The sequence below is a fragment of the Cervus elaphus genome, chromosome 9 (genome assembly GCF_910594005.1).
Source record: "Cervus elaphus chromosome 9, mCerEla1.1, whole genome shotgun sequence".
In the NCBI taxonomy this organism is placed as follows: domain Eukaryota; kingdom Metazoa; phylum Chordata; class Mammalia; order Artiodactyla; family Cervidae; genus Cervus; species Cervus elaphus.
In genome coordinates this window covers 52,893,217-52,908,502 of record NC_057823.1, presented here as the reverse complement: position 1 = coordinate 52,908,502, position 15,286 = coordinate 52,893,217, and the positions used below count along the sequence as shown (strand labels likewise).

Sequence of the window (15,286 nt, the reverse complement as noted above, 5' to 3'; positions counted from 1 at the left end):
AGGTTCATTAGTACCACTTTCTAAATGTTATATATATGTGTTAATATACAATTTTTTTCTCTTTCTTACTTCACTCTGTATGACAGACTGGAGATTCATCCACATAAGTACAATGACCCAGTTTCGTTCCTTTTTATGGCTCAGTAATATTCCATTGTATATACGTACCACATCTTCTTTATCTAGTCATCTGTTGATAGCAACATTTAGGTTGCTTTCATGTCTTGGCTATTGTAAATAGTGCTGCAATGAATACTGGGGTACATGTGTCTTTTTGTTTGTTTGCTTTTTGTTTTTATTTTCTTGTTTTCTTTATTATTTTTTACATGTGTCTTTTTGAATTATAGTTTCCTGAAGGTATATGCCCAATAGTGGGATTGCTGGATCATATGGTAGTTTCATTTTTAAAGGAACTTCTTTACTCTTCTCCACAGTGGTTTTATCAACTTACATTTTCACTAACAGTGCAAGAGGGTTCCCTTTTCTCCATACCCTCTCCAGCATTTATTGTTTATAGATATTTTTATGATGGCCATTCTGACTGGTGTGAGGTGGTATCTCATTGTAGTTTTGGTTTATATTTCTCTAGTAACAAGCAATGTTGAGCCTCTTTTCATGTGTTTGTTGGCCATCTCTATGTCTTCTTTGGCAGGTGTTCTTTTTATTGTTACTACTTAATTTCACTCCTAGGTATATACTCTTGAGAAATTCTTGCCCTTGCAGAAGACATTTTATATACTCTTTTATATATATATGATACCTTTTCCAGTTTATAAAGTTATTTATTCTATGCAAAAAGAATAAGTTGGATATGTATGCAGTACTAACATGGGGAAAACATCCAATGCATCTTAAGTATCAAGCATGTTATAGAACTCAATAAATCTGAACAATATATACTAAAATGTGAGCCCTAGTTATCTCTGGGATGGTTTCCATTTCAAAATTATACATTTCTAGAGTGTTCCAGTATTTTACAGTCATCTCATTGACTTCTATGGTTAAAAAAAATTAAGTTTATTTTCATACACGCAGAAACACTTTAAAATAGAGGAATATTTACTCTAAAAAGAGGGACATTTTTCCCTTTTGCAAACTGAGAAGAGTTCCCTGACAACCCCCTGATTGTATAAAAGAGAATCCGTGAGGATAGAAGTTTCAAAATGAGAAGGGCTCCTAGACTTAAGTTCCTTTAATGGAGTAAAAAGTGAATGGGGCCTGGTCAGTCCCTCTGACTTACCAGACTTTCCTAACCACAAAGCAAGCCTGCTTGTTCCCTGCCACTCTCCACCCCCAGCTCCGGAGGGTGACTGAGGTCTTGGCCAGCTGCCTTCCAGTCCTGCCCCAGTGTTCCAGGTTCCCAGCTGACTGAGCATCTGGCAGTTAATCCAAAGGCCAGTAATTTCCTGACTTCCTGAGTAAATACCTGTGAACAGAGAGAAGACATAGTGGGGTGCAAGTGCTCAGGGACACAAGTAAGACAACGAATAGAGCCAAGCAGTAGTGACAGGGAGTAAGGGGAGCTCAGGAGATCTTGTTCTGGGCTAGCCCGTGATTTGCCCTGTCTCCCTCTAGCCCCCAGAATTTTCCACTGCAGCCGGTGGGGACTCAGGCTCTTGGACTTGGGGAACCATGGAGAGGACAAACCCCAAAGAGTTCATTTTATCACAGGGGAAGAATTCCAGGCTTTTGCACATTCTGCACCCTTTGCCTAGAACATTTTCCCTCCATCTTATCCTGACTAACTTCTGTTTGTTCTTCAGATTTCAAATTATGGACCACTTCCTCTTGGAAGCCCTACCCGACTCCCACCACTTCACCACCCTCCTTGGAGGCCTCTCTGCTGCCGCAGCCCCTCCTTCCCTGAGCCAGCACTAGCCCACTCTAACAGTTGCCAGCGTGTCTTTCCCACAGGAATTTTAACTTCCTGAGGTCAGGAACCATGACTATTATACCACTAGTACCTGGACACTCCAGAAGTGCTAAGAAAATATTTTGAGAAATGGATGAATAAAATAAAAGAATGGCAGAGAGGGCAAGTGACAAAGAACCCCCCCACCCCCACTTCTCTGTAGTGTGGTTCTTGGCAGCCTCTGGAAGGAGCCTCCAAGGCTCAGCACGCAAGCAAGCTGCAGGGAGCTTTATCCTCTCTTTCTCTCCTCCCATTCCTTTCCATTGTTTTATCTTTGCACCCTTCCCTTCCCCAGTTCCCATCCCTGCCAGGTTGATGTGAGCTTGAGCTCCCTCTACTGGCTAGACTTCAGTGCCACAGGGAGCCATGCCCAGGTACCCTCACTTGTTTCCAACTTTCCTCTGGAGAGATTCTTCTACCCACTCCCCGACTCTGGGGTTCATGAAGGACTGGAGCATGTAGAGAAAACAGCTGTTCAGCATACAGATGAGCTTTCCACCACCGGAGCCCCCACCACCCTACCCTCGACACTGGGGGTATTTCCCTCACACCCTTACCTCAGTTTCCGGGGTCTCAACTCCATACTCCTACTCCAGCTAATTCACAGAGATGTTGATTTCCGGAGCCTTTGGCTGATACATCAGCTCTGACTGTGGAACAGAGATCTCAAGATGAGTTGGGAGTAAAAAGACAAAAGACTGAGAGAGAGAGCAGAGAGAAAAGGACCCAGAGAGTGAAAGGATATAAACCCACCTTACGACAAAGATCCTGGGTAAGACAATCCACTTAAGAGTTTTGTCCCTGACCATTTCCAGCCCTCATACAGCCCTGGACTCATATGAAGAAAAATTTCCCTCACTCTTTCAGTGTGCCTATGTTAATACAGAACTAGGGGGAGTCACTGTGTTGATCAGATCTTCAGACTTAATTGAGATATTATACTTCAGTTACAACTCCTGGAGATGACGTCTCTTCCCCACCCTTGCCCTGTTCTCCTGGAGCTCACATCTTCACTGTCACTTCCACTGAACGAGTACTCTGGCTCCATGCCCTTCTCAGGGATGCTCCTCTCCTTCTCCGGCATCGGCTCATCCAGCCAGAGGAGTTCCTGTGGTGAGAAGACCCACTCGAGTGCCTTTCGGACCCCCACCAGGCCCAGCAACTGCAGGGATAGAGACAAAGCCAAGAGACGTCAGCAATAGCAGCAGGAACGTTAACAACAGCCACATTTATCGAGCACTTCCCATGTGCAAAGCATTGTGTATAGTTTCAGTCAATGCTAACACATTCATATGAGGTAGACATGACAATTATTTCCATTGTACAGAGGAGGAAACTGAGACCCTGGGAGCTTGCTAACTTCTCAGAGGTCACAGAATTGAGATGTAGTAACCAGATTGGTTCCAAAGCAAAGCCCATGACTCTTAACTTCCTCAATGGGTAAGAACAAAGCCAGAAGCTTACAGTATCACCTAACTGGGTAAAAGAGTGCCAGCCTTGCCTCTCCCAGGTCCTCAGTTTCCTTCTGGGCCTTCTATCCCTACCTGTGGTTGATCAGCCCGAAGAGGTTGGAAAAGAACCAGATAGCCCAGGTCCAGAGCCTCACAGTCATCCCTTGGTCATCTTTCCTTGTCCTAAGATTCCCAACCAGGTAGAGCCAGGACAAGTGACAGAGGAGTGATTCTTCCTCTTGTGAGGCCTTGACCACCCTCCCAGGCTCAGAGAGCCACCAGGACACCACCCAACCCTGCCGCAAGTCACCATGATGGGGAAGATGATAGCTGCAGGGGTAGACTTGATTATCCAAAGCAGACCCAGGCAGGCAAGCTGGATGGCTGTGAACAGGTGGACCCTGCTCAGGGGCACATGCCGTAAGAACAGAAGGTCTGGCTGGTGCTTCGCTGGTATCAATAATAGCTGCACCCTCTTTGTGAACTGGGGGAACAAGGGGAGGAAGAAAACAGGGTACTCAGGTAGTCTGGAGGGCGTCACTGTTAGCTATCCAAGCCTAGCTTGGAGGTCAGAAGGCTCCCTTGGTCCCCTCTCCACCCAGAGTGTGCCAGCAGAAGCTCTGTGCCCAGGAGAGGCAGGAAAAGAGGAGGAGAACTAGCAAATGCAGGTAGGAAGTAATGGGCTCACCTGGATGCTGCTAATCGCTGTCACCCCCATGTACAGGAAGATGCCATAGAGCAGAGGCATTGGGATGAACTGGTAGAGAGAATTGGAGAGCTGGCAAAGCAGTTCGCCTCTGCCAGCTGCCCAGATAACCCCATTTAGGCCCCAAGCCCAGCCTCCAGCCTCCAAGATCTAAACATACCCTCTGTGCATGGCTGATTTCACTGAATCTTCACATCAGTCAGATGAGGTAAATTCTATAATTGTCTCCATTTTGCAGATGGAGAAGTTGGATTTCAGAGAGGCTAAGTAACTTGTCCATTGCCTCTCCACTCTTCTCTCTCACATTCCTCTCTGTTCTCTCTGTTCTTGTTGTACTGGCCCCCTTTCCTTTCCTCAAGATGCCCAAGTTTACTTCTACCCCTTGCAAGGCCTTTTGTTTTGTTATTCCCTCAACCTAAATGCTCTTCCCTGACCTCCCTCTCATTACTCCTGTCGTGACACATCAGAAAGGCCTTCCCTGCCCAGCACCATTAAAGTGCTCCTGATCACCCCACCCTCTTTTATTTTTCATAGAAGTTATCACTATCTGAAATTATCCTATTTTATTGTTTTCATTGTTTTTATCTGTCTCCTCTCACCAGAATGCAAGATGTGGATGATCTCCTTTGATCACCACTATATCCGCAGTCCCTGGAACAGTGCTTGGCATATGGTTTACGCTCGGTAAATATCTGCTGAACGGGAGTCACCTAGTTTAGTCAGCGGCCGATCCAGCCCATCGGGCTCTTTCAAGTACTCTACTCTTACCGAGCTTCCATGACCTTTCCCTCCCCTAACCTCCTGTCGTCCTGCCAGTGGCTCTGTGTGCAATTCTCCACACCCTCCTTGACTGCTCTGCTGTACTGGCTTGTTGAACCTTTCTGCTGTTACTTGTTACATAATTTTTATTCATGTGTATGTGTTGCTGACAGGGACTTGGTTCCATATTTTTTTTCAGTATCCTTCCCCTTCCCATCTCCTTCTCCCAAGTGCCTCTCAGAGCCTGGCACTCAGCAGGTATTCTGTAAACATCTGGTGAGGGAGATGTAAAGGGGTTTTGCCTCAGAAGTTTTACTGGGTTGTGATGATCATGTTCTTAGTCTAAGACTCATTGAGTGTGGAGTAAGAGTAGCTAGTGCTTGGCCCCTGGGGATGATGGCATGTCTCTGCTCCACTGGGTAGAAAGCCAGTTGGGTCAGAGTACAGGTTCTCAGATAGATCTGAGAAACCAGCTCTCTTGGTGGTCTCTTGTAAGTTCCTTAACCTCTTTAACTTTCAGTTTCCTCACTTTATTTTATTTATTTTTTTATTTTTTTGTGGGTTTTTTTGTGTATGTGTTTTTTTGTTTGTTTGTTTGTTTTTTAGTTTCCTCACTTTAAAATGCATATGCTTCTTATGGGTAATATCAGGATTAAATGAGACTATGGGTGAAGAAAACTTAACACAGTGCCCAGTATGTAGTAAATGTTCAGCCAATGTCAATTCTTGCTGTATTTATTATTTTTACTGCCCTGCCCCTGATGCTGGCTTGTCTAAGGTACCTTGAGTATAGGTGCCAGGAAGATGGAGATTCCTGTGAGGATGAATACTGCCAGGCCTGACAGCCTCTGCTCTCTGTGGGGAAAGGAGGAGTTAGCTCTGGGGGAGCCCCTGGGGTGCCAGGTTGGGGGCCCTGGCAGGAGGGAAGTGGAGGGATCCCCTGATAGTTCCCTGGAAGGGAGGGGACCTGAGCTTGGTGTGAAAAATTGGTGGAGAAGAAGGGACAGGGCATCTCCATACGAGGGTCCCAGTCCTCTTCAGCAGCTCAAGTTCAAAGTTGCTCTTTGTTTTTATTTTGATGGAAAATTAAGCAATCTTAAACTACCATAAAAACTTTTACTTCATAATGTACAAAGTTGATTTCCCATACTTTCAACAATTAGATTGCATTTCCAATAAAATTGTTTTTGTGATGTTACTCTATAAATCATGAGGTGCTTCTACACTGAGTGGGATTCTTAGGTGGCACCTCATTCTTGCTCAGCCTTCACGCTCACTTCCATGATGCTCCCCTGGAGGCCCCTCCCAGTCCCACGGCTGAAGGAGCCCAGCACCCACCCACTCACCCCACCGCAGTGCTCGTGGGGCAGTGAGAGAGCCCTCGGGAGTCACCAGCTTAGAATTCAAGTTGCCCAAATAACTCTGCCCTGTACCCAGTACCCGACCTTGCTGCCCACGTCTCATTCCAGTCTCCTGAATACAGGCCTTACCTGATGCCCAGGAAACTGGGAGCCTCCCCTGGGGCACAGGCTCTGCTCTCTCTCCGAAGACTGTCCATGTGGGCTAGGGAGATGACAGTGGCCGAGACATACCAGGGCAGCCCAAGCGCTGATGTGAGGAGCATGAGCACAGCCACACAGAAGAGGTCCAGGTGGAAGCCAGCTCCCTTCTGCAGGTAGTGTGGGGCAGTAAGGATGAAGCTAGCCCAGATCTGGGCCCTCTGTCCTCTGGGGTGGGAGAGGGGGAACCCAGACCCCACCCTGGAGCTCCTGTCCCTTGGGCCAGGGACCTAGGTTCTGACCCCGCAGGCCTTACCCGCAATCTGTATTCAGCACGGTTGAGGATGACCCCTGTGATCTGCTGGTCCATGAAAATGAGGATAGACAATAGCAGAGCAGGCAGGGCAGCTGCCACACTCAACCACCAGGGGTTGGCTCCAAAAGGTGACACCAGCCAGCCACGTCCAGGGAGTGTGGGCTGGGGAAGAGGAGTCCATGGACAGGTTGGAGAGGCTATCTTAAGAACACCTCATCTACACACTCCAGCCATGGCATTCTTCCACAATGTCCCCCTCCCCACCCGCTCTAAGACACTGGATGCTAGGTGGGAGCAGTCTGTGTGCACAGCTGGTTCGGCGCATCCCAGGGCTAGGATGGCAAACAGCAGAAGGACGGGGACCAGCCTGGGGGTTGGGCTGGAACCAGGGACTCTGGACTTTGATTCTCAGGGTCCTTCCCTCCCTGCAAGAGGAGGAGGTAGTGGATAAGGCCCGCCCACACTTCTTGAAGTACAGAGCACTTCTCCCTAAGCAACCCCCCTGCCCAGACCAAGGGCTGGGCAGCTCAGGTTCAGACCTGCCTTGGTCTGGGGCAGGGGCAGGGCTGGGTGTGCCTGCGTCTGCTCTGATTACAAGGCGTCTGTGTCGGGAGGGGCCCCAGCTGCTCTCTTGAGTTCTGAGCCCCTAAGGCTGCCTTGGAGCCTTGGAGCCCCCCTCCTTTCTTGTCCTGAGGGAAGCTGGAGGGGAGGTCTCCAAATGCACCGACAAAGTTTAGTTACTAAGTGAGTGCTGAGCCTTGTCCGGTGCACTGTCATGCCCTGGGCAAGGAGCTCTAGCTTTATTGTATCAGAGCAGGCAATTGGGGGTGCAAAGTAGAGAGTGTGGAGTAGTGAGTAGGGCCATGCCGAGTAGTGAGTAGGGCCATGCCAAGGGTAGGGAGAACACAGAACAACAATAACTAGCATTAATTGAGGTGTTGGTATGAGCCAGTCCCAGTAATGTGACAGTGCTTTGGATTATGATCTTCTGTGAACTTCAAAACAACCTATGAGGCAGAAACTGTTGTTATTTATTATTTCCATTTTATAGATGAAGAAATTGAGGCTCAGAATGTGGGTTAACTTCCCTAAGACACACAGCTAGGAAGTGACAGAAATGGGACTCAGACCCAGGGCTGGCTGACCAGAATCACTCTTTTAACCTCTTACCTACAACAGTAGCTACCTATCCTAGGCTTACTATGTGTCTGGCACACAATGTGCGCTCACAACAATTCTGTGAGACCATTATTATACTATTTCTACCTTATGAATGAGAAAATGGAAGGCTAGAGAAGTGTGGTATCGATTCATCTTCCTCCTCTAGGGTCCTGTCTGCTGACCCTGCTATGCCCTCTCCCCTCCACGCCCAGCTCTCACCTTGAACTCTCTGGGCACCATGAGCTTCGGTGTGGCTAGGCCAAGAAAGGCATCGAGGCCACAGCCTAGCAGGATGGCCAGGACCGAGGAGAAGTCACCCAGCATCTTGCGTACCTGGCCACCCAGTGGGCACTCAGTCAAGTTCAGGCCACCACCCCCTCCTTCTGCCCCCTTTCCCATTTGCAGATAGGGCCCAAGGCCAAGAGCCAGTTCTCTCCCACAGAAGTACAGGTGACACTCACCACAGAGGGGAAGAAGCGACTGGTCTTTACGTGCTTGAGGGCCATGGCAAAGAGGAAGGAAGTAAGGAAGAGGAGGATGGAGAAGAAGGCAATGTCTGGGACTGTATGACAGCCGGGCCCACGAGGATGGCCTCCCCGCTGGGCACACTCAGGTGGAGGCAGCAAGGACGCATTGATCAGGCCTAGGTCCTGTGTGGAGAGGTCATCCAAGATGGGATTATGGGCAGTGGGATAAAGGTCCTCTGATGCCCACAGAGACTGAGGACACCAGATAAGAGATCTCCAGCCATAGCAAATGGTTGGCCCTCAGTGACCTATGAAGGGTCAGAAGAGCCTGGAACCACTAACTTCTTTGACCTCCACCCTCTCTTTCTCAGGCCCTCCCAGGAACAGCCCCTCACCATGCTCAAGATGTCATCTCTGTCTTTAGGGTTTGTGCTTGTCCACTGAGACTCATTTCCTGGGAAGCAGAGAATTCAAGTGAGTTTTCTCCCCCTGGGAACCTTCTCCAGCCCTAATCAGAAGCCTAATTTCACAGGTCCAGCTGAACCAGACAGTTCTTTGTTCTGACTCATCTGTCTGCTGTCTCCAATCATTACCCAGTCTGTTCTCAGGACACTGCCTCTTGCCCTTATCCCTTCAAATTCCCTCCCTATCTGTATCCCTGGTGGCTGGCACAGGACCGGCCAAAGCAAATGCCCAGTAAATAACTGAGCACACACATCCGTGTGTTTCCACCAGTGTCAGAATTATTCTTGTTCGTGCCTGGTACAGAGTCTGGCACTCTTGAGAGGACACCTATTCCCCAGTCCTGGTGTTCCTGGCCATGTGGAGGGAAATGTGCTGGTGTAATACTCCGAGCTCCTCTCCATCTAGTCACTCACATGGCCTAGGGGAAGAGCAGTGATTTATTTGGTTGGTGACTTTGGGAGAAGCAGCTGGGCATGCCTGGTCTTGCCCCTTCCTCTCCCTCCCTAGGGAGTAAGCACCCTGCATGCATTGAGCTCTGCGCCTCTAGGGTGAGACAGTCTCTGTCCAGCATGGCCGTGACTGGATGGGGAAGTTGATCCAATTTTGGTTTGATCATGCTCAAAGATATAACCGTGGTCTTCTCTTAGCACTGGCAGAATAAAAGATGAAATTGGGCCTGCTCTGTTGACTTATTTTTCATCTGACTCAGAACCAGAGAAAGGAAGTTTGCTGCTGGCAAATGGGTAGGTACTCAGCATTTTGCTGAACTTAACTAAGGGGACAACCCTCCCTGCATCCTCCCTTATTTTGCCAAGCTCCCTATTTCCCTCGGGCTTCCCAGGTGGCTCAGTGGTAAAGAATCTGTCTGCCAATGTGGGAGATGTGGGTTTGATCCCTGGGTGGGGAAGATACCCTGGTGAAGGGAATGACAGCCGCTTCAATATTCTTTCCTGGGAAATCCCATGGACAGAGGAGCCTGGCAGGCTACAGTCCATGGGGTTGCAAAAAGAGTTGAAGATAACTTAGTGACCAAACAACAATTTCCCTCACCCACCTCCTGGATCTGGGTACTGGCAGAGACAGCCATAGGCGGGAGAGCCAGGTCTCTGGATGGGATAGGCATGGGTCAAGGTCAGCATTTTTCCAACAGCATCATAGATGAAGATGAGACTGATGAGAGCACAGAATCCTTCCTCGGTGAAGCGGGTAAAGTAGCGCACCAGCACACTGGCCTCCGTGGCCACCAGCACCAGGCAAAAGATGGCCACCCAGATGCCCACCCACAGGCGGAAGGGCAGGTAATCCAGGCTGTGATCTCTGGGGGCGGTGACAGACAGGCAGGGTTTGCCTGGGCCCACTCTTACTCCCAACCTAACCCAGGTCAGGTGCCCCTGGAGCCAGTTTCTACCCTCCCCTACTGACCCAGCTGAGACCAGGCTGAGGGTGTGCTACTGAGGTCAGGTGAGGTGGGGGAGTTCTCCTACCTGCTGAAGGAGAAGAGCAGACGTTCAAAGACCAGCACTGGCCCGGTGCTGCTAAGGATGGTGAGGGGCTGGCCAGCCATCAGGCAGAAGGCAGCTCCAGTCACTGCCGTGCCCAGGAAGCTTTCCAGCACCCCCTAGAAGACAACAATGGTCCCTGTCAGCACAGGGACCCAAGTTCCCTGGGAGCCTCCTCAGGCCACCCATAGACACTAGAGGAGGGGTAGGGCATGGCTGGTGGAACACAGAAGATAGGCCTGCTTCCCACCCACCCACCTGCGCACCGTCTGTGGCTTCTCCCAGCAGACCCCCGAAAGTGATGGCATTAGTGACGGTGGCCAGGTAAATGTAGAGCACGGCGGAGACGCACTGGGGGTGCAGGGCATCCAAGAAGTCGCTGAGGTACCACGAGGCTTTCCGCCGCACGTCCTGCACAAGGCCCCCGAAAAGCCTCCCGCCCGTGGGTTGTCAGTGATCCAGGCTTCAGCATCCCAAGTCCCTGGGGCCAGGTGAGCCTCTCCCTCGCCCCCCACAGTGAGTACACACCTCGGGCCCATGGCACCCCACTGCCCCCACCAACCCAAGGTACCCTGGCTCCCACCCCAGCACGCCTCACCTGCCTGTCCGCCGCAACTCCGGGTTGGCCGCGTGCTGCCTGCGGCTGTGCCTGTCCTCAGCTGGGGTCCTTCGCCGGACAAAAGGCCCCTTGGCTACCCGTAATTGCGAGGGGAGCCTGAGGACCAGGGGAACCCGAGTTGGCTAAGGCTCTGCGACCTGACCGCGTCTCGGCGCAGGCGTTCTCGGCGGGCCGCCCCCTGGCGGTGGCTTCTGTGTCAGCGGGCTGGGGGCGCCGCCAACTCCACAAGGTCCAGGTCACATTGTGACCTTCTAATAGGAGTGAAAGCCAGGCTCCAGCAGGGAAAGGTACTCACGGTCTCACAGCCACAGAGGGGTCCAGCAGAAGGCAGGTCTGCCGCTTTCCTCCCACCCCCCCCCCCCGCCCCCACTGCCCTTCCTGAACACTAGAAGGATCTCTATGGCATGATGACCGCCCCCCCCCCCCCCCCCAGATACCTTTTGTGCTCAGAGGGCAGGCATTTAGCTGGGGGAATCCGAGCTGTCGGGTCCCATCGACCTGGAGGGAGCACTGTCACTTCCTCTAGGAAAGCATCCAGGGCTGCCAGAAGGTCATGAAGGCTGCTGGCCCGCCGAACTCTCCACTGAAATTGCTAGGGATAGAGGCACAGAGAGGCAGTAAATACAGTCTAAATACAGATCTGTTCTTACATGCATTTTCAAAACTAGACACAGGTCACATAGGCAGATGAGTCATTCACACATTCATTCAGGCATGCATGCATTCCGTGAGTATCTTTGGGTGCCTACTGTGTACCAGCTCTGTGCTAGGTAAGGGGGCTGTGGTGGTAGCCAAGGCAACTTCAGTCCTCCTGCTCACAGACGGGAAGCCACACTGCTTCACTGTCATACTCAGTCACATCTACAGAGTGTACACACACACACACACACACACACACACACACACACTCACTTGACACAAGCCTATGTGCATGCACACAGACACACATGCCTGTCCAGCTCACCAGGTCACTGAGGAGGATGGCCACTGCTCGGCCCATCTCATGGTAGCCCCTTCCCAGTGTAGGGGGACCAAGCAGGAGGCAGAAAAACCTGAGGAAAGAACCAGGTCCTGGAGAGAATCAGAGGCTGCTATCTCACAGGGCAGCCCTGGCCTCTGACCTCATTATTACTTCCCATATACATGCTCACACCTTCTTTGCAGCTCTAACCACTACCCCTCCCTAAGCACCCACACACACCCTAGAGAACTGGGCCCAAAGACCTCCTAAATACCCTCCTGGGTGAAGGCCTTTTCTGGATTCCAGGATCCCTGACCCCCCACTCAGCCACCTCACCTGCTGGGGAGGGGCACCTCAATAAGGGGCCCCAGCACCACTGGATCCCGCAGTCGCACAAAGACCCCCAGTGGCTGTTCCAGGAAGCCCAGCTGTCCTGCCAACACAGCTCCTGCTTCAGCCCCTGGAGGGAACTTCTGTCTTAGAGGGTTCTGATGCTGGATGGGGGTTCAAGGAGACACAGAGGATGAAAGGTTATTCGAGGGAGAGGAGGTAGGCAGGATCTTGACTGATGAGGAGCCCAGTGGAGGGCGGCTCCCCTGACCCCTCTCCCAGCCCTGCCCTTGGAAGGGCCACAAACCTGTTCCTTCAGGGGGGCTTCCTCCTCCTGAGAAGCCTCTCTCAGATGGGCAGATCCTACAAAACAGGACTATGTGGTGATTAAGAGCACAGGCTTTGGGGACTTCCCTAATGGTCCACTGGTTAAGAATCCACCTGCCAGTGCAGGGAATATGGGTTCAGGCCATGGTCTGGGAAGATCGCACATGTCACAGATCAACAATGCCCAGCTAGAGAGCAGCCCCTACCTGCTGCGACTAGAGAAAGCCCTTGCTCAGCAAGGAAGACCCAGCACAGCCAAATAATAATAATAAATAAAATCTATATCATAATCACTGCAGATGGTGACTGCAGCCATGAAATTAAAAGATGTTTACTCCTTGGAAGAAAAGTTATGACCAACCTAGACAGCATGTGAAAAAGCAGAGACATTACTTTGCCAACAAAGGTCTGTCTCATCAAGGCTATGGTTTTTTCAGTAGTCATGTATGGATGTGAGAGTTGGACTATAAAGAAAGCTGAGTGCCAAAGAGTTGATGGTTTTGAACTGTGGTGTGGAGAATATTCTTGAGAGTCCTTTGGACTGCAAGGATCCAACCAGTCCATCCTAAAGGAGATCAGTCCTGAGTGTTCATTGGAAGGACTGATGCTGAAGCTGAAACTCCAATACTTTGGCCACCTGATGCGAAGAGCTGACTCATTTGAAAGAACCCTGATGCTGGGAAAGATTGAAGGCAGGAGGAGAAGGGGACAACAGAGGATGAGATGGTTGGATGGCATCACTGACTCAATGGACATGAATTTAGGTAAACTCCGGAGTTGGTGATGGACAGGGAGGCCTGGTGTGCTGCAGTCCATGGGGTTCCAAAGAGTTGGACATGACTGAGTGACTGAACTGAGCTGAATATCTGTATATTATACTATAAAAAACCACAGGCCTTGGGGGTGGATCCACCAGGGTTCCCTGACCAGCTTTGCATTGTTATGGAAACTGGAGCACACCTTCCCCCCTCTACTCCTCAGTTTTCTCATCACTAAAATGAGGATAATTATGGTATTACCTCCCAGTGTTGTTGTGAAGATTAAATGAGCTGCTGTGTGTAAAGCTCACCATGATGCCCACCAAAAACATCTCTTCACAGAGCTCTGGCTCTTGTGCTTCTAGCCCTTCCATTCCTCTCCCCTCACTACCGCCCCTGCTTCTTCTCACTCATGAGTCCTGAGTTGAGGTCTGAGCCAATGCTAGGCCACTGCTGGTCCAGGAAGGTGAGGGGAGACCTGGGGTCCTCCCACCCCAGGGATTTTGGTCTTGGGCCCAGGGAGGGGCCTCTTACCCCAGCAGGAGCTGGTGCATGGGGTCTGGATGAGGTGCTGGGGTCTCTGCAGCAGCAAGGCCTTCAGCTTCCCTCTTAGCTCTGGGCTCAGTGACTCCACTCTGGTCACCTGCTCTGGAGAACAGAGGTGGGGCTCCCACCCTTTCCTGAGAACTCCCTGCCCCTGCATTCTTCCCCTTTCCCCTCTGCCCAAGTTCCTTTCCCTTCCAAGAGTCTCAGGGAACATAGGGGCCAATGGACTTGCTCTTCCCCTCTGCATTTCCATCTCTCCCTTGTGATACAGGGGTGGATAATTCTCAAGGGTGGGGTGGGGTAGGCTCTGGAAAATTCTAAGACTTCATGGGGGAAATCTTAGAGAAATCATGAGGATGCCCAGACCCTCCCAGCAAAGGGTCCCAGGGTACCTGCAAGCTCCTGGAGGCTCAGAGCTGGACAGTCCAGCAGGACAAGGCCCTTAGCCAACAAGTTGCGGAGCTTCTGGAGGCTGGGCAGTGCCACGGTGGGCACGTGGGGGGCGCTCCACCGGCCTGCACCCACTTCCAACTTCTCCTCAAACAGCACCCACCTATGGTGAGAGGGGCAGACAGTGTTACCTGGGGCATCTCTCCCAGGTCCAAGAGTGAGGACGCAGGAGAGCCAGGGAAGGTGAGACAAGGGGGAAGTTGTGGGCCCAGTGGTACAGAGCCCCTCCCCGGGGAAGTCACCCCCTCATCTTGGATCTTGGGGAACTCAAAACCAGACTGCAGAAAAGGTTGAGCACCATAGAGCGTGAGGGTCTGAAACTGGGAACAAAGAAATAAACTCATGATTGGGGGTGATAATACTAACCCCACACACATAGGAAGAGCTGGGGGTCATGGAGGAGATCACAGTGGGGGAAGGAGAAGGACCCCGTAAAACTGTCCTGGATCCCACTTACCTGCCTGTCTCTTTCCATTCGGGTGCGTGGGGCCAGCCCAGCAGCTCATTCAGCTGTATGAAGAGCGGAGGGTCCTTGGGAACCTCCAGTTCCCTGCTGTCTGTGTCTAAGGGGCCATCAGGGCTGACGCCAGAGCCAGGGCCACTGTCCAGCTCTCCTGTGGGCACATTTTTACTAGCACTGGAGACGTCAGACTCCTCTTGGCCTGGCAACTTCATCTCAGTGAGGCTTCTACAAACTCTCAGGGACTGGTATGGCCCTAGGTTCTGAGTCCAGGGGCCCTCTGGCTGGCTGCATTTATAATGCACCCCCCACCCCACCCCCAACCTCCCCCCACCCCTGCCACACAACACAAACCGAGCCAGGCCTGCTGACTCCAGAGCCAACTGGTCACCTCCCCTGTGGTTGTTTTCCCCTCTCGACTGGCCTGAGTGTGAGGCCAACGTGACCTTTCCCAGGCTCTCCAGAAATGCCCAACCTGGGGCAAAATTGTTATGCGTGTTTCCTGTGGGATCACGTCTGACCCCATTGTATTTTGTGTAAATTAATGGGAGTATATCACTGGCTTGGGTCTGAGGACTGACCCCCAGATTATACCACCCC

The 15,286-nt window shown here is 51.2% G+C and overlaps 1 protein-coding gene across 3 annotated transcripts; it reads right to left on the bottom strand.

Annotated features, from left to right (window-relative positions):
• Positions 1–461: 461 nt before the first annotated feature.
• SLC4A9 (solute carrier family 4 member 9) lies at positions 462–14,920 on the bottom strand. Of its 3 annotated transcripts, XM_043912959.1 has the most exons (22): positions 14,684–14,920; positions 14,169–14,329; positions 13,765–13,878; positions 12,453–12,508; positions 12,152–12,309; positions 11,819–11,906; positions 11,292–11,446; positions 10,834–10,950; positions 10,494–10,668; positions 10,221–10,354; positions 9,791–10,053; positions 8,667–8,725; positions 8,266–8,454; positions 8,024–8,137; positions 6,644–6,805; positions 6,319–6,497; positions 5,611–5,683; positions 4,052–4,120; positions 3,674–3,847; positions 2,919–3,074; positions 2,470–2,562; positions 462–1,426 (listed from the first exon to the last, which is right to left on the bottom strand). In XM_043912959.1, the coding sequence occupies exons 1-21, from the start codon at positions 14,899–14,901 to the stop codon at positions 2,509–2,511; spliced, it is 2,868 nt and encodes a 955-aa protein (XP_043768894.1). In that variant the 5' UTR covers positions 14,902–14,920; the 3' UTR covers positions 462–1,426; positions 2,470–2,508. The 3 variants fall into 3 exon arrangements, with proteins under 3 accessions (XP_043768894.1, XP_043768896.1, XP_043768895.1); XM_043912961.1 differs by lacking the exon at positions 8,024–8,137; XM_043912960.1 differs by lacking the exon at positions 13,765–13,878.
• Positions 14,921–15,286: the final 366 nt, after the last annotated feature.

Coding starts and splice junctions, on each gene's coding strand:
- SLC4A9 (XM_043912959.1), bottom strand. CDS start 14,901: ATGAAGTTGCCAGGCCAAGAGGAGTCTGACGTCTCCAGTGCTAGTAAA. Junction 11,907..12,151: donor GAGGTGCCCCTCCCCAGCAG/GTGAGGTGGCTG, acceptor TTCTTTCCTCAG/GTTTTTCTGCCTCCTGCTTG. Junction 10,054..10,220: donor CTGCTCTTCTCCTTCAGCAG/GTAGGAGAACTC, acceptor CACCGCCCCCAG/AGATCACAGCCTGGATTACC.